The sequence below is a fragment of the Takifugu flavidus genome, chromosome 20 (assembly GCF_003711565.1).
Source record: "Takifugu flavidus isolate HTHZ2018 chromosome 20, ASM371156v2, whole genome shotgun sequence".
NCBI lineage: Eukaryota > Metazoa > Chordata > Actinopteri > Tetraodontiformes > Tetraodontidae > Takifugu > Takifugu flavidus.
Window position 1 is genome coordinate 1,872,261 of NC_079539.1, and position 21,336 is coordinate 1,893,596.

At 50.0% G+C, this 21,336-nt stretch overlaps 3 protein-coding genes across 5 annotated transcripts; 1 reads left to right on the forward strand and 2 right to left on the reverse strand.

Moving 5' to 3' along the window:
* Positions 1-986: 986 nt before the first annotated feature.
* Positions 987-8,132, reverse strand: dmtn (dematin actin binding protein). Of its 2 annotated transcripts, XM_057018024.1 has the most exons (15): positions 7,860-8,074; positions 5,710-5,757; positions 5,294-5,374; positions 5,076-5,219; positions 4,911-4,955; positions 3,803-3,917; positions 3,499-3,543; positions 3,278-3,406; positions 2,966-3,166; positions 2,820-2,875; positions 2,665-2,710; positions 2,518-2,525; positions 2,320-2,385; positions 2,131-2,211; positions 987-2,041 (listed from the first exon to the last, which is right to left on the reverse strand). In XM_057018024.1, the coding sequence occupies exons 2-15, from the start codon at positions 5,716-5,718 to the stop codon at positions 1,928-1,930; spliced, it is 1,140 nt and encodes a 379-aa protein (XP_056874004.1). In that variant the 5' UTR covers positions 5,719-5,757; positions 7,860-8,074; the 3' UTR covers positions 987-1,927. The 2 variants fall into 2 exon arrangements, 1 of the variants encoding a protein (XP_056874004.1); XR_008947582.1 differs by having other exon boundaries at positions 2,518-2,710; positions 4,911-5,219; positions 5,710-5,861; positions 7,860-8,132.
* A 764-nt stretch (positions 8,133-8,896) lies between these two features.
* Positions 8,897-10,422, forward strand: pbdc1 (polysaccharide biosynthesis domain containing 1). Its single transcript, XM_057018025.1, has 6 exons — positions 8,897-8,989; positions 9,433-9,498; positions 9,586-9,645; positions 9,733-9,873; positions 9,947-10,058; positions 10,138-10,422. Exons 1-6 carry the CDS (start codon positions 8,960-8,962, stop codon positions 10,230-10,232), a joined length of 504 nt encoding a protein of 167 aa, XP_056874005.1. The 5' UTR covers positions 8,897-8,959; the 3' UTR covers positions 10,233-10,422.
* A 213-nt stretch (positions 10,423-10,635) lies between these two features.
* xpo7 (exportin 7) lies at positions 10,636-20,960 on the reverse strand. Of its 2 annotated transcripts, none has more exons than XM_057018020.1 (28): positions 20,805-20,960; positions 18,677-18,823; positions 18,490-18,583; positions 18,182-18,348; positions 18,013-18,078; positions 17,838-17,942; positions 17,553-17,718; positions 17,411-17,484; positions 17,220-17,339; positions 16,996-17,142; positions 16,502-16,674; positions 16,224-16,417; positions 16,051-16,156; positions 15,728-15,863; positions 15,294-15,367; positions 15,131-15,211; positions 14,965-15,028; positions 14,782-14,890; positions 14,597-14,703; positions 14,428-14,516; positions 14,237-14,344; positions 13,986-14,068; positions 13,683-13,897; positions 13,461-13,599; positions 13,222-13,361; positions 13,047-13,145; positions 12,851-12,978; positions 10,636-12,714 (listed from the first exon to the last, which is right to left on the reverse strand). In XM_057018020.1, the coding sequence occupies exons 1-28, from the start codon at positions 20,952-20,954 to the stop codon at positions 12,621-12,623; spliced, it is 3,375 nt and encodes a 1,124-aa protein (XP_056874000.1). In that variant the 5' UTR covers positions 20,955-20,960; the 3' UTR covers positions 10,636-12,620. The 2 variants fall into 2 exon arrangements, with proteins under 2 accessions (XP_056874000.1, XP_056873999.1); XM_057018019.1 differs by having other exon boundaries at positions 13,222-13,379.
* Positions 20,961-21,336: the final 376 nt, after the last annotated feature.

Consider the following 21,336-nt stretch of genomic DNA (forward strand, 5'->3'; position numbering starts at 1 on the left):
CAAGTTTGAGCAGGCAGGAAAAAAAGGTTGATTATGGTTGGAGAAGAGGAGCAAAATGCCACGGGGGCGTTTTAAACACAGTTGCCACATAATAGAATCTGCCAGGTTGGGGTGTGTGCACGTCGGAAAGGAGTGGAGAGAACATATTTGTGGTGTCACACTGCACCTTAAAAGTGATCATTTAAAATCAGGGACGGGAAGGTGTTTAAAACTATTTAATGCAGTATTTGGAAAAAGAAACTGGAAATTTAGCTTCTTTAGGAAAACTGTCGGCATTTGTTGCGTGTAATACCTCGTTGCGCCACCAGAGGCGATAGTGAGGTTATATTGCACCATCTTCCTGGGGTCCAGACATAATGGAAGGCCCATAAAAACCTACAGGAATTCAGATTATTGCAATTAGCCCTAAAACCCGGAACTACTACAGCACTAGCAGCATGTCAGATCCAGCATTTTTGCACAATTGCAAAAGGACAGTGACTGAAGCTTCGGTTCAAAATACTGTAACAAGCTGAGCTGGTTGGATTTTGTCCATTTTAATGATTTAGGAAGTGATGCGCTTGTGACTTATTTAATGACTTCCTTTGAACGAGGAGCTTCAAACGCATCTCACTGCTAAAGTACCTCTGAGGCAGTTTCGATGTTTGTCCAGCAGGGGGCAGCAACCAACAGCACTGCTGCACGACATCGCCCGTTCTGTCCAGTTAATCACATAGAGCTGATGGATGTTCCCTCCCTCCATAAAACCTGACATTGATTTATGACCTGGTCTCACAGGAACCGCCCCAGAGTGTAGAATAATGATATTCAGGATGAGAATCAAGGATGCCTAGTGTCTTTGATTCTTTTAGAAGCTAATCAAGGAGTCAAGATGCAACAGAGCCAAGAGTTGATGGCAAGAGAATACAATTTTCTTGCTGCTTTCCATATAGATGATAACTTGTATAGAATCTGAAAAAAAAGACATAATAAAGCCACTCGGAAGCTTTTGTTTCTCTGATTTATTTGACTGCTTTACATTACACAACCCAAAATGATGACAGATGGATGGCGTTGCCCAGCAAAGCGTGAAGACAGACACCTTAAATGTGGCGGATGCTTCCGTGTGGATGACTACAAACTGCTGCTTTAGCGTCGAGATGTGCCTTCGAAAAAGGCCAAACCCCAGGGCCAAGGTGAAGGTGAGCTGTACAATCATCAAATAAATAAATTCCACATAATAAATAGTTACTACAATCAGATGAAGTTACTCCTCGTGTTAAACAGCCGTCATATGAAGTGAAGCCTAAAAAATAAAAAAAACAAGTGAGAGGACTGAATCTGCTTTTGTTGGTTCGACGTTGACTGAAACCACAAGCTTGATATGACAGAGGTGAGTGCACGTCCTGTATTAGCATAAAACCAACTAGAAATACTCAGCAATAAAAGCAACACTGATTAAAGATTGGTTACATCGCAGAGCTGCTAACATCCGACGTGGCAATGTGGTCATTGGTTACCACGGCGATACAACCGCAGTTGTAAGTGAACCTGCTTCATGTCACCAGGAGAGCTCCACGGCCGCCAACGTGCTACCGAGAGGACCCGATCCTGACCCGCGGAGCTCGGCGAAACCAAAAAAAAAAGAAAGAAAAGGGGCGACAGGTGACGCAGGACGTGGGTGATTAGCGAGCAGTGGCGACTAAAAGGGCAGCACAGGTAATATGAGTGTTAGTGCATCAGTTAGGGTTAGTCAAAGTAAAGGGCTGAACAGGGCCGGCTCTGATCCACAGAGCCCACACGGGCGCACGCATCCAGGGACGTGATTGGTTAGATAAGTCATGGCTCGGTGCGTTCCATCATGTCTGATGTCACTTCCTGTTTTTCGCCTTCGTCAAGTATCTCAAAGGGGCTGGGGGGGGGGGGGGGGGTCAAAGGCCACCGCCTGTTAGAAAAGCGAGGCCCTCTTCTTTAGGTCGTTTCTTTTCCACAAAGACAGACGGTCGAACTCGGCCATCGGCATCCCGAACACCCGCTCGAAATCCTCTGGGGACAGATGTCTCTGAGGACACGGGGACAACCAGCTTTTATCACATTTGAAAACAGGAAGGCTTGGAGGTATTTCGCTGTTCCACCGCTGGCTCCTCCTACCTCGAGGCGAGTGCGGTCCACTCCTGGTGGCAGCTTACAGCGCCCTCTGTGGGTCACAATCAGAGCTTCATAGGGATAAATCTGCAGAGACAGAACACTTGAACGTGCCTTCGTCTTCGTCACCCATCGCACGCTCCTCCGAACGTTTGCTAAATGTTACAGAACACGGATAAAAGATAAATAACCCACCTTCTGTTCCAGAATGCTCGGTAAAGAGTTTCCTCTGTCCATCCTCTCCCTCTGAGCTTCACCGTTCTAAACACACACACACACACACACACACACACACACACACACACACACACACACACAGACGTGCTGTCAAGGCCTGCCGTCAGTGCACCGCCGATGCCGTGCACGTGCCTCATGGGCGTGCATGATGCTTACCTGAGCGGCTGCAGAGACAGGAAGTCACGGGGAGCAGAGAGCGAGATCCAGAACATGAACAATAAAGGGAAAAAAAACATCAAATTAAAGCCACGCCCCTTATTTGTGATCCTCTCTTCTTCTATGGTTTCAGAGGAAAGGTCCTACCTGGCCGTCCCTTATCTCCTTCTGTGGAAAACTCTGCTGACTGCATCTGCAGATAGATAGATAGATAGATAGATAGATAGATAGATAGATAGATAGATAGATTGATTGATTGATTGATTGATTGATTGATTGATTGATTGATTGATCGATCCTACCCTGGTCAAGCCTGGGCCCGAGTGTGAAGGAGACTTGGAAGCACCGGTGGACAAGCCTGCGCGGAATCAAAAGACAATAACTGAGGACCAACGTGTCCCGACGGCGAGGACGGGTGACGGCGGCGCCGGTCCCTACTGTTCCCTACTGGTGTGCATGTGCGTCCTGTTGGGCAGCGACTGCGTCTTCCTCCGGAAGCTGACGGCCTTCTCCTTCTCCTCCTTCAGGATGAGGCGGCCCAGGTTGGACTTGATCTTCTCCAGCTCCTGTTCCGGCAGCGTCTTGGACTCGTCCGCCTGGTCCTCCGTCTCGTCCTCCTCCTGCAGCCTCCTCTTGTTCCACTCGATCTCTGTACGGGAAGATGACATCACAGGCCGATGACCTCAGCGTTCTAAATGATCGGGACCACATTCCTGGTGCTTCCATGGCAACCAGTCGTGGCGGATGGTGCATTCGTTACCCATGGCGGCCAGCGAGGGGGGGCAGGGCCAGTACTCTGTCTCTATCTTGGACGGCTGGTTGGGGTCTGGGGGCTGAGCTGCCGGAAACTTGGCCGACTGAATGACGGCTTCGACGTGTTTGTTCACATCTGCGGAGCCGGAGAGGGCGGAGTGGGGTGAGCCGGACGGGACGCAGACGGAGGAGAGGCGACGGCGGCGGCGGCGGCGGAATGAAGCTCACCTTGTTTGTAGATGGGAGGTTTCCTGTAGATGTTGCTCCCATTATCTGCAAACACGACAGTTATGAAAATAAAACGGCAAAAACGAAACCTCAAGCGGCTCAAATTTAATATTGGATGAGCAACGCCAAAGCGAGGACGAGAATATATATTTAAGTGAGGACCTTTTTTGGTTCTCACATCTTTAGAGGTCTGTTTGAGGGTGAAGACTTGGTTTTAGGTTTAAGGATAAAGTTAGGGTTGGTGCACTTTGCATGTGTGTGTGTGTGTGTGTGTGTGAGTGTGTGTGTGAGTGTGTGTGTGTACCTGAGCCTGGTCTGTGGAAGTGTTGATGGCTGGAGCTGATCTTGCGTGAAGTCTGCAGTTGCAGTGAGGAACCTCCAGGGGACCCGCTCTCACTTTTGGCTCTGAGAGTCTTCACCTTCACACACACACACACACACACATGCACATTCAAAACGCTTCACCGCTGTCCTTGGAAGAAGCGGTTTTCTGCCTGGTAGGACAGAAAACCCGGCTGGATTCACGCCCTCCAGGACCGGGTCTGGACACTCCAGCCTTCAGGTCCAAACAGCGCCGAGGCCCATCAGACTTAACCGTCCAGATTTAACTATGAATGAGTTGTTGTGTCGTCTGCGGGCGCAACAACACTACGTTTCCCATGACTACCAGCGTAAGCACATGCCAGACTGGCGGCTGAGGTCGCCCTGACAGAGACTCTCTTTGTTACAGCAGCAACGCCGGAGCCATTAAATGTCAGATTTACACACAGAGATACAGAACTGAGTCATGGAAGGCTGCAATGGGGGGGTCACTGAGGGTTCATGTACTGTACTACACCCGCTGGGCCCACTGGACTCTGCTTTACTGGTGCACCAGTGGAGAGAAACCACAGGTCAGGTTGTTGGACAGGAACATTAAAAATACATGATGAGGATGATGACCATGCATGACACCGCTAATCGGAATCAGCCTCCACTGGTGCAACAGCAGCAGCCAATCAGGGCCAGCGCCTTAGCTGGTGACATCACACCCAGTATGGCGATGCTTAACATGTCTGCCATATGTGCAGTTATTACTACAGTTATTACAGTAGCGGACTCAATAGTAACTAAAAAAACAGATCATTTGACTAACAAGTTTGTTTGAAAGCCGCCGCTGCTAATTTGGAAATGTGGGCCTACGTTAAGGCAGAAAGGCGGGACACGTTTGTCTCATTTGTATTTACCGTATGAATCACCCGGCTCACCGCCGCCACTTAACCCGCTTAGAACTGCAGCGGCTGACGCGGGATTAGCGGTTGTGACTCACTCGCTAATATCTAACGGATGTCACAGCACGCTGCCGTCGCCCGAGTTTGCATGCTAATGAGCTCGCAGACGGAAGTCACACGCGCAAAAACACCGAATCTTACCTCAGGAGACCTGGGAGGAGACGTGGGGGGCGGGGACAGAGATCTCTGCAGGGAGGCAAGGAAAAGAGACAGACTGTGTGATGAGAGGGTGTCGTAGCGTCTCTGAGGCTGATTAGCAATTAGCGCGTGAGCACAGAGGTGGTGATGGCGATGAATGTAAGACACCTCTCGGCGCGGCGGGTCCAGTGGCGAGAAGCTGAGGTGCGGCTGGTAGGTCATGAGGTCGGGTCGCTCCACCTGCAGGATGGCTTTGTCTCTGGGCAGGGCTGCCAGGTCTCGATAACCCACCACCTGGTCGTTCACCCGGGCCTGAACGCACACGCGTGAAGGTCAGAGGGTCAGCGTTCGTGTGGACGCACGCTAACAAGACGGAGGTGTCTCACCGTGATGGTCGTGGCAGGAGACCCCGGGGTGCTCAGGCCTCTGGAAGATGGCAGGTTGACCGGGGTTACCTGTCCCTCCACCTGTGACACCAGCAGGTAAATGCCCATTACCAATTAGCATATTAGCACAGTTTCCTGTATCCTGTTTAATCCTGTATTTATTTATTTTTTAGACGGTTTCCTGGCCAATCAGCGGGGAAGGAAGTGCGAGGAAAAGACTTCCTGCGGCAAGAATGCAAACAAACCCGCGCGTCTTTGTGTGTGTGTGTGTGTGTGTGTGTTGCTGGTGGTCAGGCTCAGGTTCAGCGCAGTGGTGTTTACTGGCAGCCATGTTTGTCCCCAACGTTCGGCGCCGCGATGAGAATATCGGCGATGATCCCGGTGCCAATAACCGACACTGAGAGGCGGTTGGTTACCTTGTGCATGGTCGGACGGTCGGCCTCCTCCCGGTCGGGCTGAAACGGCTGCAGAGATACAGGGAGACGGTCAGAAGCAGCAGATTTTCCGGCCTGAATCTCGGGATTTATTTCGGAGAATGACTCATCTCAACTCTGAGGTCGTTTCACTTCTGGTGCAGCAGAGGGTGGAGAAAATACGATTTCAGCATCTGATTAAGTTATTTCGCCGTTTCGGCGGGACTATTTTCAGCGGTGGAATAATCCACTCTGGGAACAATAGGGAGCATTTGGGGAGATGTTCGGAGCCATTTTTTAATATGGTAAGACCTCTAATTTGGAAGCAGTGCAGCATGAACATGGCTGCTGCTCAGACAGACACCACCTCCCAGAGGACGGTCCCCCAGCCTGGTGTGGGGACAAGCAGACTGTGTGTAAAACAACTCCACGGATCAGAGTCAGGCTGGGCCGTCATCAGAGACGCCTCCTGGGGTCGGTCAGCTGAGGGAAGGGCACCTTGGAGCGGGACAACGCTGTTTTTCGAGGGATATCCTGACTTCCTGTGACCCCCCCTCACTTCAACTTGCGTCTTCTCTTTCATCCAACCCGCCCTTCATCTTCCTCTTCCTCCCTCCCTTGTCATCCCCCTCCCTGCTCCTCTCATGCCTGTTTATCAGCTCGCCCAGCCGGGCCAACGCCCAGCCGGTCCCCAACAGCTACTGCCCTGGTTACGCGGCTCTCTCTCAGGAGAGGCAGCAGAACGCCGGGCTGGGGGAACGCCGCCGTCCTCCCGCTGGAGCGCCAGATGCTGCTCGTCCCCAGCTGAACTGCACCAGCTCCAGAAGCACCTGTCACTGTCACCTGGACCAGCTGTGTCCATCGGGGTGACCAGCGGACGTCCTGAGTCATGTTAAAGTTGAACACCAACGGCCAACAGCTTGTTAGCTTAGCATAGCACAATGGTAGCTAGTCGAGCAACATGTGATGTGTGTGTGGGTGGAATGGCAGAACTAGATTCAACACTCAAAAAAGTTGGAGGTGATGAGAAGTTTGCTAACAAACAAACCTGTGTTTTAATGAGCAGGGTGGCAGCATCAGGAATAACTGCCTTAGACATTTGTTGAGTGTTGGTTCACTCCTAATCAGAGGTGGTTATTAACAGCGTGGGCATGAATGGACGCATGACGTTTGCCTGTGTGGTGTCAAACTGTGTCTGTGTCTCCGAAGACGACCCGTCTGGGATCAATCCACCTGACCGGCAGCAGCCTGAGTGCTTTCTGTGTCTGATAGTCTTATCAGGAGAGCTTTTAACCACCATGGAGCCATCAATGGAGCTGAGCCCATTAGCCCCCCCCCCCCCCCCACACACACACACACTCACACATCTACAAAATTGAAACCTTCTACAGCCTGAATGCATTAAATCACATCAAAGATAATACAATATTATAATGGATTCATTCCATTATAATATAAAACCATGTGTTTGTGTCATTTAGTTAAAAAAAACTATTTTATGCTAAAATTATGTTGTGTTTATATATTTTGGAACACAACTTTCTTTTTTCCCTCACAGTTCTGTTGATATTTTATCATAATCTTGATCATAAAGGCAGGAAAATGCTTGTGAAATAAGTCAGCTTTCCTCTTGATGGACTGTAGATTAACAGAATGTGTCAAAACAGCGCGTCAATGTGGGGGGAAATGAGACATTTTCCCTTTCTATTGGAAGATCTTATGCAAAACAATTGGTCTAAAGGAAGCACATCCAGTGCTGGTAGTGTGGATCCTCCTGTGTGTTTTATTTTAGGAATAAAATCGTGCTTTCGGGGCCTAAAACGAGGCAGTCCGAGGATCTGTCCCGGAGAAAATACGCAAAATCAATTGAAAATGACGCAATGTGGAAAAACCTCACGTTTTGATCAACACATCGAGCAGCTCGGATCACATTATTCGACGTTTCCAGCCCGTGAGGCGATGGTGCTGCTGGTTATTTGGCCTCTGGCAGGTTAATAACGCGGATGAAGAAAACGGGAGGAGGAGGCAAGTGCGTCTGCAGCCGCACGATAATAAATAACAAGGCGTGAACGTCGCGGATCAGACGCGGCGGAAACGTGCAACATTTGGCAAAAAATAGACTTTAAACTGTGCGGAAATAATCCGTTTCTTACCTCCAAACAGCGCAGAAATCAATCAAAGTGTGCAGGTTGTGATGAGAGAAGGAGACCGACGGTGACGCTTGGAGCCCGTCAGAGCTGAGGAGGAGGATGAGGGGGAGGAGGAGGAGGAGGAGGAAGGTTGTGTGATGTCGACTGTGCAGGCCCGGGCAACGGGCTGCTGCTGGGACCCCCCCTGGAGATGCTGCTGGAGGAGGAGTTGATCTGCTGCAGGCTGGATTATGTACTGAATGTTGGGAAACGATGGGGTTTTTTGGGGGGTTTTTTTACAGACAGATATCGAGTTTTTGTGGCCATTATATATATTTTATTATTCTTATACGATTATTCTGCGACACGTTTGCAACCCATGGGGTGTTGATCAAATCTCGCTCACATTTTCTAATAAAATAATCACAGTCCGACTTTTTGCGTTTTTCTCACAGGCTCTTGTATTTATTGGCCTTAATTGTGTTGAAATTAAACCAAATTGGCAAATACACATCTTTGTAATCATTTTCCACAACTATGCTGGAACCAATGCATTGGGAAGCACTTAGATTGTTTACCCTGTTGGTTTTACCACTTTAAAAGAAGGACAGGTTTGTTTAATACCGGTATGACATTTAAAGTTAAGTATCGCGTGATCTGAGACGTGAGTGGCTCTTTAAAACGATGACGTCACATCCGTGTCAAAGTTCGTCAGTTGATTGTAAAATAATCAGACATCTCACTCAGGGCGTTATACATTTATCGATGTTTTCACATATTCCTTGTTTCTGACCTCAGTTTTAATGTCGTACTTTATTTCTCGTAAAATGTTCAGCTCCTGTTCAAATATTGTTGTATTATATTATTACCATATATGTCGCAATATACAATATTGTTATATTATTGTTACTGTATTATAATAACCGCGTAAAAATTGTTATGCCTACGGAAGTAGGTAGTTTAAACATACATTTTCACAAATGACGAGTGTGATAATTTTTTAATCGAACTTATGTGGCCAAACTTTGTGGATGATTCCGAGGATGAAACATATCCCGACGGGTGGACGAACGTTGACCCAAGAGCAGTTTCTTCGTTAATATTGACGATCTTTGTTTGTAAAAATGGAGTCGGACGGTGGACTCGCCTCTCTGGTAACTCAAATTGTGTACAATTTGTCCACTTGAATTATTTTCCATCTTCAATTCATGAGTGACCGCACTAAATGATTACATACGAATAAATATGAGACTCAACCGAACTGTATAAAGCACGCGTGCGAAGAAAGTTAGCTTACTTTGCCCACGCCAGGCGACCGAGAGGAAAACACGTGTAGAATAGCCGAACACATTAGCCTGATGCGTCAAGTGATTTCTTTTATACTGTACACGTACTCGTGTTAAAACACCCCGCATTTGGAATACGAGAACCCGTTTTGTGTGGAAGTCGGCTTTCCCTCCTGTGGCTGGTGTTGCTAATGCTAAGCCCAGCCTCGCCACAGAGCGCTAGATGCTAACATCCTTGGGCTGATGTTGACAGGTGCTAAAGTGATGCTCGGACTGTTCCCGTTGTCACATTGGCTTTTTGCTGTTCACAGGGGGTGGAGGGGGCGTCCGCAGCTGCACATGCTCTGTCTCTTCCTGCAGAAGCTTATGGAAACGATGTAAGTAGACCCAATTCCATGATTCTTGGCTTTACCCTGCAGTTCAGTCAAATGCAACATTCTTACAGGCTGTTTCTTCTCTTTTAGCCCCGATTGGAGGTGATGTGGGCAATAAAAGCCAGCAACCATGCAGAGGTCTACTTCAATGTAAGAGTTGACCGTTACTATTGGCGCTTCACATCACAACCGAGTGGGATTTTTTGTTGAATATGACGTGAAAAACTGCGTCTTCAGCTCATCTCGTCGGTCGACCCCAAGTTCCTCAAGCTGACCAAAATGGACGACCAGATCTACGAGGCGTTCAGGGAAAGGTTTGAAGATTACGACATAAAGCTGCTGAAAGAAGAGGATTTGAAATCTGACAAAGCCAAAGAGGTCAGTGTCACCATGACCGTACCGCCGTGACTCGTGGGTGTGTGGCGAGCCTCTCTGTTGTGTGGCGTCCTAGACGTGGCGTACCTTCTGCAACCAGTTCCAAGGCGTGGTGGAAGACTTCAACTACGGCACTCTGCTCCGCCTGGACTGTGAGAAGGATTACTCGGAGGAGAACTCAATATTCGGTACGTCTGCATCCCCTCGGGTGATTTTAAAGAGTCAAACTGCAAAACTCATCTCTGTGATGCGTTTTCCTGTTTTCAGCCACCAGGATTCAGTTCTTGGCCATCGAGATCGCCAGAAACCGAGAGGGCTACAACAGCGGCGTGTTCCGATCCAAGCAAGGAGCCCCCTCCTGAGGGGGTTTGATGGACACCACCCCGTCCCAACACCTTTTGTATCTACTGTAAAGTTTTATTGTGCCCATGATGACAGTTGTTTATCGAGTAACGTGAACGTTGCATGAATTTGCCTGTAATGGAGGAAACGACCGATTAAATCAGGATGTTTTACCGAGGTGTTGAATCACCAAGACTCCATCGAGGAAAATCTGTTTGTCTGGACTCTTTACTGACATTTACAATTTTTTTTGCTGTCTGGTTTAACTGGCACTTGCTCACTCTTTTCCCATTTTTTAAACCAAAAATGTATGAATACAGTCCATATTAATGTCCATATTTGTTGCAGCAAATTTAAAAAAAGCTCACTTTAGCCGCCAACGTCCGTGGATTACAGATGAGTCGAGCGAGGGAGACGGTGATGTAAAAATCAATTATGTTTATTTGCAGTCACAAAGCTTACACTATATGTAGCAGACATCCAAACAACTCAAACAGCTATTCACTCTATGGACCCAACACATTCACATCAGGGACACGAACCAAAAAAAAAATTGAACAAAAACCAGATAAACATGAGGAACTCAATAAACACCCATGTGTGCTGACGATTAGAAATGAGCTAGTTGTCACAAACGGTTAGCAGCAACAGTAGAGAGTAACACAAGATGCTAACAGACTCCACTCCTCCTTCGCTCTGACAAGTTTTTATTTAACACCGCTTTGACTCTTCAACGAGGGACGAGAGAATGTTCTTCGATATTGGTTTTTAAAACTCAAACTGGGTTCCTTCCAGAAGTTCCGACGAGTGGGCGTCTTTAGATGACCTTGTTTTCCCCTCCATCATTTCGTCCAATGAGGTGGCACAAGCCTCGGCTGTTTGAGCTCCGTCGCAGGGTTGCAGCACCATGAGACGCCACACACACACACACACACACACGCACACACACACGCACACACACACACCAGGCAACAGCGAGCCACCACGAACACACACACACTCACACGGGACTCAGCTGCAGGACTCGAAAGGGTGCAGTCCTAAAACCTGGTCCGAGGACTCCGGAGCGTAAACTACGCTTTGTTTACGTTTCCAGCATCACCATGGTAACAAGCATGTGCGCCTGGGAGGCCTTTAAGAGACATTCAGGTGTTCTTGGAACCTCAGCGCTGCGTCTGCTGTGGCCCTGGGCCAATCAAAACACAACAGTCAACTTAAATTTGAAGAAAATTACCTTAGAAATAATTATCTGGTTTTGATCTTAGATGGGACATTAAAAAAAAAGAAGTAACCTTTCCATTATGATCACATTAATTTTTCCCTCAAATATTTACCTTCACTAACCTGGTCCTTCTTTTAAAGTGTTATCTAAAATAACATGAGGGAAAAGAGTAGGTTTAGCCTAAAGTTGTTGTTTCTGTAGCTAGTGGGCAGAACCTGAGCTGCTTTAAACCTGTCAAATTTTGTGTCAAAGAGCAAAACAAAAAAAAACAACCATGTTGGCTTTGTCACATTAACAGTCATAAACCAACAGATGACTCGTTGGCGTGTTGTTCGTCGCTAGAAGAAACCTGCCGTTTGGACTGACCCAGAGTGAGGAGCGACCGACAGCAGGACAGAAACAGCAGAATGTCCCTTTAAAGCCCACTGAGGTCATTTACGTCACTGCAAACAGAGACTTGAGGAAAATGTACAACATGGATGCTCCGACTGCCTTCCTCTTAGTGTGTGCAGCCTTCCTCCTGCTCATCACAGCAACTCTGCAGCCTAAGTGCTGGCGTGGTCACGCTGGCGTGGTCACGCTGGCCCCGCCCCCCCTCGCACACGGACAGTTGCACTAACTCACTACACTGTAAAAAGCTCAATCACACCATTTTTTAAACATGTTTTTTTTTTTTTTTTTTCCTCAACTCTTCCTTGTGGTTTAAATTTCGATCATTATAAACATTTTTCAAAATGTTACCAAAAGAAATGTACACTTGGGTTTTTGTGTTTTTCTATACAAGGCAGGCAGAAGCGGATTACTACGGTTACCGGCGTTCCTCACCCTCGGCTACCTTCACAGCACTCCGTCCTTCCTCTGCCAGTGATTTAGAGTGCTTAGACATGCGACACCCCCCCCCGCCCCGACTCCCCCCTCTGTTAGGACAGCCGGACGAGTCCGACTGTTGTTTTAAAATAGATCTGTGTATATTTATATATGTTTATATCAAAAAAGGGGAAGGAGGAGAAGGGAGGGCCGCTTGCTGCATTTCATGGGCGATCCTGTGCGCCGTGATGGGAGGGAGGAGCTGATCCCCGGGCATCCGGGCCCGCGGAGGGAGGGGGGAGGCTGATGCAGGGCCGGGGAGGCGGGAGAGGGGGGGGAGGGCCGTCTGAAGCTGGGTAAGACTGGTCTGCGTGGAATGTCAGCTCATCATGTCGTTGCTGTTGACGCCGTATGTGGAGTTCTTCATGCTGTCGTTGACTTCTCTCCTGAACACCGACAAGTTCTGAGTGAACCTGCACACAGACATTTTCTTTACTGGAGGGGTCCGTTTCGGCCCAGGAAGCCCCCTACGTGGCCCAGGACCACAACAGTCCCGCCGGGTCACATTTCAGATTCGACTGCGACGTTTCAGGAGTCGACCAGACCCACCTGTCCCGGTTCTTGGTTAGAAGGTTCCTCTCGATCCCCTCCATCAAGTTTTCAAAACACAAGTGCATGGCCTGCTGCTTCTCTGGAGGCTGGCTGTTGACGATGCTGTTCCTCAGGTCAGCGAAATACTGCAGGAACGGAACTGGGTTACAAACGCACATGTGGGGGGACGCCCCCGACCCGCGCCGCCGTTTACCTTCTCGTTGAGCAGGATGAGGCCCAGCAGAGGCCGGGACATCGACCACTGGTTCCTACAGTCTTCGAAGATGATGATGTTCAACACTGTGGACAGCATCTGCAGCACGACGACAACAGGGTCAGATTTAGACAGCAAACACCAGTCGGGGGGGGGTCTGGAGCTGATCTCCGACCTGCTGGATCATCTCCGGATGCTGCTGCATGATGTGCAGGAAGCGGTCGTCCGTCGCCATGGCAGCCGGCCGCTTTTTCGTGGAGCGCGACAGCTGCTTAAATAAGTAGGTGACGATGTGGTCCAGACTGGAACAGCAACCTGTGCATACCATCGTATCTAAAACACACACACAGCCTGTAACCATGACCACTCCCCCCCCCCGCCCCCTCCTCCGGATCGTTTTCAGGCTGTATTTACCGAGCGCGGTGAGACCTTCTGATATGGACGACAGGATGTACATCACGACTTGAGGCTCCAGGCTGGCGATGAAGTTCATGTGGTCCTGCGTCAGCACTTCCAGCAGGGAGTAAAAGGACTGGCTGAGCTTGGGGTAATCCTACAGCGGAGGGCAGAGGCACACGTGAACCGACCGACCGACCGACCTACTGCCGACGCGCCGCGATTGGAATTCAAACGCACCAGCAGGTCGCTGTGAGGGATGGACAGCAGTAGTTTGATGAAGGTCTGTAAGGCGTTGTCCAGAGCGTCGTCGCCGTACAGCCGGAAGACTCCGAAGTTGACGTAGTTCCCGCTGAGCACCGCCTTCAGCATGGTGAAGCACACGCTGACCCCCTTCAGCTTCACCCCGTACACCTGGTCCTTCGGGACTTCTCCCAACGTCAGGATGCGATTCCCTGCAATGAAAGCCACAGGCTTGTTCAGCTTCCCTCGCCTTAAACAACAAACCATGAGTTATTTTTCCTAAGGTTCATGACTCGGTACCGTAAGTTGTGATCATCTTGCTGGTTTCTCTGAACAGCAGAATGCCGTTGGGCGAAGACACATCAAACAGTAGCCTCTGAGATCTATTTAAAAGACAAAACACAAACAGAAGAGACAGTCTTGAGGACACTGTAGTTGTCCTCAGGGAGTCTTAACGTCATACAGCCACCAGGTGTCACTGTTTCGCTCCAGCATTTCTGGGCTTCATGGAATTGGTCAATTCAAACAATCTAATTTTAATCTAATTTTACCTGTTGTGGACAAGCTCAGCCATGAGTTTGAGGACAGGTGTGGTGCAGGCTGGGTCGTGGTACCACAGCTCAATAGCTCGTTGCAGAATGGGCATGTAGGTGGGATATCTGTGGGCCTGGGCTGAGGAAAAGTTCTGGGATCCGTGTGATTAACGTTACATTAAAAAAAATAAATGTGTAAATCAGGATACATCCAGTCAAACAGCATCATGAAGCTGGTCTTGGCGTTGAAGGCAAACGCGATGCCGCGCAGGTCCCTGACCAGACCCACCAAAGTTCTCTACAAGTAACAAACACACAGAACCATTAAAACCAAAACGTCTCACAACAGCAGCACAGGAACCGATTGGACGGAGTGACCTTGGCTTCTTGCTCGTTGAAGGTGTTTGTACTGAGCATCTGCGCCACCGCCTCGAACGCCGCCGTCAGAGGCAGCATGAACTGTTCAAACTGGTCCTCGTCCTCACCTGCGCACAAACACGACTCGGCGTTTAGAACTTGGAGTCAGCGCTGTCCTCGCACGCTTCAAATCGAGTCGCGCTTACCCAGATCGACCATCAGCAGGCGCCCGAGTGCCGTGTAGAAGGTGGTCCGGCACCTCATGTCGCTCAGATTGGACTGGTTGTTGACCCCCAGGAAGGAGAAATGCTCGCTCTGAAAAAGCGCCGTCGTAGCACAGGTCAAAGTTCACCCAGCGGCATCGTGGGAGGTTGGAGGCGGGTACTCACCGTGTGGTTATTCAACATGAACTGGACGGCGCTGAGCTTCACCAGCTTCCTCACGCTGCTGTACGTGAGCGAACCCGAGTTAAGGGGAAAAATGGTCACACAATTCACAACGACAGACGCGGACGGAGGCGGGCGAGCTTCCGCGGACGGAGCTCATCAAGGATATCCCAGAGAAAGGTCATTCAGTAGTTGGAGCGTCTTGGAGGTGATTGGTTCACACTGACCCCAGTACTTCAAGTTTGTGATGCTGAAAGAGGCAAAAATGGTGCCAACCGTCACAACTTCCTGCCAATGTTACAACAAACGGGGGCCAGATCGTCCGCACTCACATTTTCCCTATAAAGACACTGAGTACCATCGTCTCGTTGTTCAGACCCAGGACCTCCGATAGTCTCCGATAAAGCTGCAACACACACAAGTCCCGTTAATGAGCTCAGACTGGACCCCGACTCCACACTTCAGGGACATTTTTATTTATTCTCTGGGAGTTTTGTGTAGAAGGAAGCCCCCCCCCCCCCCATCACTCAACAGTAAGAATGAATCACGTGTCGGATTTTTAAGTGCCTTCAGTATCTGACACACACAGAGTTGACTGGCACAAACCACTGCCGGGTCTGGCATAAAGGGCTCTTTGGAAAGTGCTGGACTCAGCATTAGGACAAAAGAGCCCCCCCCCCCCCCGTTGACAATGGGTTGCCACCCAGGTCAGGTCCCGGTTCATTTCAGAGTGGACGCACGTTTGTGGACGGTTGCTCTTGTTTACCTTTGAGGATTTCTGCACCTGGTCACCGATGTAGATCTTCCTGAACTGCTCAAAGAAGCTGAGCATGGCCAGCTCCAGCCTCTCGTTACCGGCCTGAGCCAGCCGAGAGTCGGTCAGATTCATCAGCTGGAGCACCCTGAGGAGTTAAAGAAACCAGGAGTGGCGCTTTAATCACAACTCAAGGACGTTATGTGCTGTAGTCAAAACATGTCCTTTCTGATAAGGATTTCCTCTTGTGTCCCCTGATAGATGACACCAGGGGGAAACAGCAATGCTAACCAAAGCTACCAAAGGTGATCTATTCGTTCAGGGTTCATTCTTACCGACAGACCAACTCCCCGTCCATGGCGTCCTGCTCATCAGTGCTAGCAAAGGACACCCGTCCTCCGATCACGGCCCCGATTATATAAACCAGCCACGTCAAGCGACCTATGGACGAAAACCCCGTCAGTCCCGCGATGAAATGTGTCCAGCTAGCACAGATTGCGTCTCATACCCTCCTGCACGGTGATGTCCACGGCATTCGAGTTGGTGGACTGCAGCAGTTCCTGGTAGGACTGAGCTGCCTGGTCGAACAGCTGCACCAGCAGAGCGCAGGTCTTTTCATATTCGCACCTCCCGATGGTGGACAACTGGTCTAGCTGCTGCTGGACGAGGCCCGCGTCGTCCAGCGGGTCTTCCAAACCGTCTCTGTAGCGTGAACACACAGGCCGACGGCCCGTTTAGTCCCGAGGCAAAACCGTTTTGACCCTTTCTGACCCGGGATGACCTCACCGTAGAATGACGTGGACCGACTCCAGCCGGGAGGTGATGTACGCCTTGGTGACCTCTGGGGTGTAGGTCTCCAGCAGGTGAGGTTCGGTGGCTTTTACGTACGGGACCGACGCTGCCAGTCGCTGCCAGAGGCTCAGCAGGTAGTGAACACTGTTGGGGGCAAACTCCCAGTGCTGGGGGACACAAGAGGACAGAATTTCCCCTTCACTTCAGGCCTCATTGATAGCAACCAAACTGGATGTGACATATAAACAAGAATCACTCTTCAGGTTATAAAATTAAAACAAGAAAAGAACGAAACGGGCTATTTTTGGAGTCTGATGCCTATCAGAGGTGAGAGGCATCCCACAATGCATTTCACCGATGCAGAAAGAACCTGCGTCAGAAGTCGCCGAGCCCATCCTTGCACGCTTCGTCTTGAGAAGCTCAGATGGTCGAGAACGAGCACGCCAACGCTTCTGGCAGCAGCGTTTAGCCTGCGAGCCAGCACTCACCTGCAGACTGGTGACGGTGAAGTTAGCTATGAGGCGAATAACCTCGGGGTAGTTCTCCACTTTGACCAGCTCCCCGAGCTGGTAGTTGCTTTTCAGCCTCGCAAGCAGACGGCAGAACTCGTGGTAGTTGTTGGGATCCGGCAAACACTGCCGTGCGGACAAAACCGGTGACATCATCAGCTACAGCGCTAAGCAACGAGACGCGCGGCGGGACAGACGCACACCTGTGGGTTCGCTAGTATCCGCTTGACTCCGTCCACAAGATGCGAAAGGAACTTGGCTCGTTCTGCATTGTTGAAAAGGGACCTCCTGACGGAGGCGATCTGGACCAGACAGGATAACACCTGAGCACAAACACGGCAGTGAGTCTCGGCGAAGACGCGGCGAATCTGTCGCGGCGAGAGAGCAAACGTACCAGCGGGGAAAGGGACGGCGGGATGGAATGATACAGATTGAAAAAGAGTTGCAGAGTGGAGGAATCAAGGAACGCTGCAAGAGAAAGATCAGAGGTTCAGTCCGTGTTCCTGTGCCACCTCCACCCCCCGCTCCCGTTCTACCTGATCTCCAGGAGGTGGGGATCTGCACGGTGCACAGGTCGTCCGACGACTCGTCTGTGGAAGTTCCTATGAAGTCGTAGTTGAGGCAGTTGTAGCTGAGCTTGAGCAGCTGCATCAGCAGGCCGTGCTGGGATTCGTCGTTCAGGTTCAGGTTCTTCCCCGAAGCCTTGAAAAAGACCATTTGTTACAAACTGGGCTGGATCGCAGCCCTCAAGGGGGGGGGGTCGGGTCCCCCCGATGAGAGCCGCGACCGTCTCTCCGTCGTGTTAGAGTGAGCTCGGGCACCTGCTTGAGGAGGTTACAGGACAGCGTGAAGATGTCGAAGAGGGAGGAGTCTCGGAACGACGAGGCGATCTTCCTGTGTTTCGTCAGTGGGTGCGTCGTGTCGGCCTGTTGGGACGAAACAGCGCACGTTGAATCACGATTTTCACACGCGCGCGCACAAACTGTCGCCGCGAACCTGGTTGATCTCGTTGGTCAGCTGGGACAGGATCGTGACCCCGATGATGCAATGTTCCACGCTGTCCTGCGAACACGGAGCGGATTCATCGTAAAAGACCGGATATCGGCGCCGTCGTGTGGCTCGCACACACGCACACACACACACGCACACGCACACACGCACACACCTGGAGGAAGCGGGTGACGTCGGCGATGACGTTTCGGAACACGTAGTCATCTTTCTGACAGTCGAACCAGCCCAGTTTGGTGATCCTGGCGTACAGCTGGATCAGTGCCTGCGTCACGAACGCCGCTAATTTTGGCCGCGTTGCCAGATAGTTCAGCACATAGTTCCCTGAAACAAACAAACAAACAAACAAAAGAGGCCGCGGCTCAATAATAGAGAGGCCGGGGGTCACGTGACACCTCAGAAACAGGGACGGCGGGGAGGCGCGGTCAGTTCACACAATTACGGGATCTAAAAGGGATCACTCACGGATGTCGATGCGTTGCTCGAGGGGAAGAGGGTTGCTGGTTCGAGACACCAGTTTGGATAAACAGGTGGCTGCGAGCAGCTGAGAATACGATGACTGCCGGGGAGAAAGGACAAAACAACAACATTATGTGGGAACGCCACGCCGATCGTTGGCGCCGCCGCACTAGAAACGACACAGGTGACTCACGCTGCCTCTCTCCAGCAGCAGCTGACACTTGCTGAGACAGTCGGGGCTGTTGGTGAACTCCACCAGGGCTTTCTCCGCCTGGTGTCGGACGGCGGTGTCAGTAGTCTCGTACAGCTGCTTACACAGGATCTCCAGCTGGGCGAGGCCCTGGAAACACACACGACGTCCACCTGAGTGTCCGACAGGCTGCAGCGGGGTGTCAAATATGAGCAGTGAAGAAAGACGACGTAAAGGTCGATAAATGCGGCAAAATCTGCCACCGAAATCTGAAGCAGCCTCGTTTGTGCCGACGTAAAGAGGAGATTTACAGGAAATGCCGAGTCACCGCATGACTCGGAGAAATTCAAAACAGCGACAAGGGGAACAGAATTTCAGGATGCGACGCCTCAGGGGAAACCCGAGACCAAAACCAGAGGAGGCCTGAATCTTCATAGCGTTCACCGGGGCTGGGACGGGGCGGTGAGCCGGAGTCGGCGTGGCCTCACGCGGACCGGCGCACTGTTAAAAAAAGCTTCTGCCGGCCTCAGATAACGAGCACGGAACGAAATTCTGCAGCTGGCGGATCTGCTGTCCCCCCGTGCAGTCAAAATAACAACAATCATACATTAGGGCCGAACAACTGAAGGGTGAGGGAGCGATGGAACAGCTCAAATGACACAATTACCTCCGGGAAATTCAATCTCCGCTGTATTATTCGGTGCTTGGTATCTTCTGCTGTGTAAAAGTTCTTAGAGATTCCTAGTTGGTGGAGAGGGAGGCACCATCCTGTTGGCACTGATGGGGGCAGTATATGCAGATGTGTATCTACTTAATAATAAATAAGTAATTACGTGGCCTTGGATATTAAAGTAGTTTTGTAATCAGTCCACAGTATTTTATTGGGAGCTCATGTGACAAATCTAATACCAGCCTGGCTTTGAATAAACTGGATGCTGCGGCTCCTCCGCGCTGCAGCATCGGACGTCGGATTTCTGCAACCGGCTAAAGCTGCCCCTCTCCGCCACGGTAGTTGGGAAACGTCCACGTAATTTAAAGTCACCGCATGAGTTTAGTTTCACTACGGTGCCTCATAAAAAAACGCACAAACGACCTCCCATTAAACCGTTGCTAGCTAACGTTGCCAACGGCGCTTCCGACAAGCTCTCGATGCAACACTGTTTATTAATACGGCTTTTAAACTACACTTGCGATGGAGGACACCAGTCGGGTGGCTAAGAGAAACATTCCAACGCAGACGGGGTTTTTTTTCGGACACATTTTATTAAATGTGCACTGCTCTGCCTCGTTGCACTTGCCCGACATGTGTCCAGAACACACCACAAAGCTAGCTTGAGACGGAATAGCTAAACAAATCAGCACTGCTTAGTTACGCGCACAAACACCGCCGGTTTTAAATCCCCTGTAGCCAATGTATGAAATAATTACACTGACTGCAAATAGATGCACGAAACCGGGTTTTCCATAGAAACAACGGAAACGATGGTATCACGTTTTCAAACGGACCCAGGCGGGAGAAGTTGACGTCTGGGGCTAAAGCTAGAGTTAGCCTAGCTTGCTATTGGGTCGCCCCTTTTCCAAAACAGGACCTTAAATCAAACAATCATCAACATTTAGGCTACGTCATTGAAGAAAACGTAAGCGTTCGTGCTCATGACTGCAAGTACCGGCCATTCCTCGAATCTCGCTGGCGCCAAATGATGTTTAACCACTTCGTGTTAGCCTGACAGCTAGTCATCCACTCATTTGTTTTAATGTTTACTTCATAGATACACGCCGATTAAACTGGGTGATGCCCCGCGTCCTACCTACACAGACTAAGGGCATGGCTCAGATTAGAACCGAAGGGTCCAGGGATTTTCATTTAGGCGTTTTAAACCCGAAATCATCCTTGAAGCTAGCGAATGCTAACTGCAACAAGCCAGCCCCAGCAATGACAGCAGGCCACAAGTCAACACAGGCGGCCACATCCTCGCTTTTACCACCGACAGCCTCAACACAACCACCCTAAACACACACTGGCCGCATACATGCTGGGCCCGATGGGCGCATGCAACCGAAATCGCCCTCAAACTTATTTTCGGGCGTGTAGATAAATTGTCTGATGCCAAAACATGAAACCTCCACTTACCTGCACATGATCCGCCATTTTTCTCCATTTCATGCACCTCTCACTCCCCCGCTTATGGTTATGGGGAGAGGCAACAGCGCCCCCTCTGGTGGCTCCTGCGCACTGCAGCTTCCACCACACGTCCAAAACAAGCAAAATACACACACGCATATGTTTTAATGTTTAAAACTGTTTTACATTTTAAATTCTCAGATAAGATGCAGTCAATTGATACAGAGAACTTCTACAAAGGGGTGCAAGGAAGGGTACATGTGCAGACCGGGAATTTAGCGCAACGGTGTAATAATAGTAATGAATTTGCATTCATTGGTCATTTTAAACACATCAAACGATGCTACCATCACAGGTCTATGTTGATGTGTGTGAGCAGAGTAGAAACAGAATACTGACTAAACTGTTGCGCCGCCAGCAGAGGGAGATATTTCACTTCTGTTGCTGAGACTGACACACGTTTGGTTTTGAGTGTGAATTTAAGGCATCATGCCATGCAGTTAATTTCACTTAGTTTCACATATTGTTCTAGATATTTGGT

Excerpts from the sequence above, each read along its gene's own strand:
- pbdc1 (XM_057018025.1), top strand. The coding sequence starts at position 8,960 with ATGGAGTCGGACGGTGGACTCGCCTCTCTG. Across the intron at positions 8,990-9,432 it reads ACGGTGGACTCGCCTCTCTG|GGGGTGGAGGGGGCGTCCGC; the intron begins GTAACTCAAATT and ends TGCTGTTCACAG. Across the intron at positions 9,499-9,585 it reads CAGAAGCTTATGGAAACGAT|CCCCGATTGGAGGTGATGTG; the intron begins GTAAGTAGACCC and ends CTTCTCTTTTAG.
- dmtn (XM_057018024.1), bottom strand. Across the intron at positions 3,918-4,910 it reads CTCCTCCCAGGTCTCCTGAG|GTGAAGACTCTCAGAGCCAA; the intron begins GTAAGATTCGGT and ends GTGTGTGTGAAG. Across the intron at positions 2,876-2,965 it reads CAGGACGCACATGCACACCA|GCTTGTCCACCGGTGCTTCC; the intron begins GTAGGGAACAGT and ends GATTCCGCGCAG.
- xpo7 (XM_057018019.1), bottom strand. The coding sequence starts at position 20,954 with ATGCGTGTGTGTATTTTGCTTGTTTTGGACGTGTGGTGGAAGCTGCAG. Across the intron at positions 17,943-18,012 it reads TGACCAACGAGATCAACCAG|GCCGACACGACGCACCCACT; the intron begins GTTCGCGGCGAC and ends TCGTCCCAACAG. Across the intron at positions 14,345-14,427 it reads ATGATGCTGTTTGACTGGAT|ATATCCCACCTACATGCCCA; the intron begins GTATCCTGATTT and ends CCAGGCCCACAG.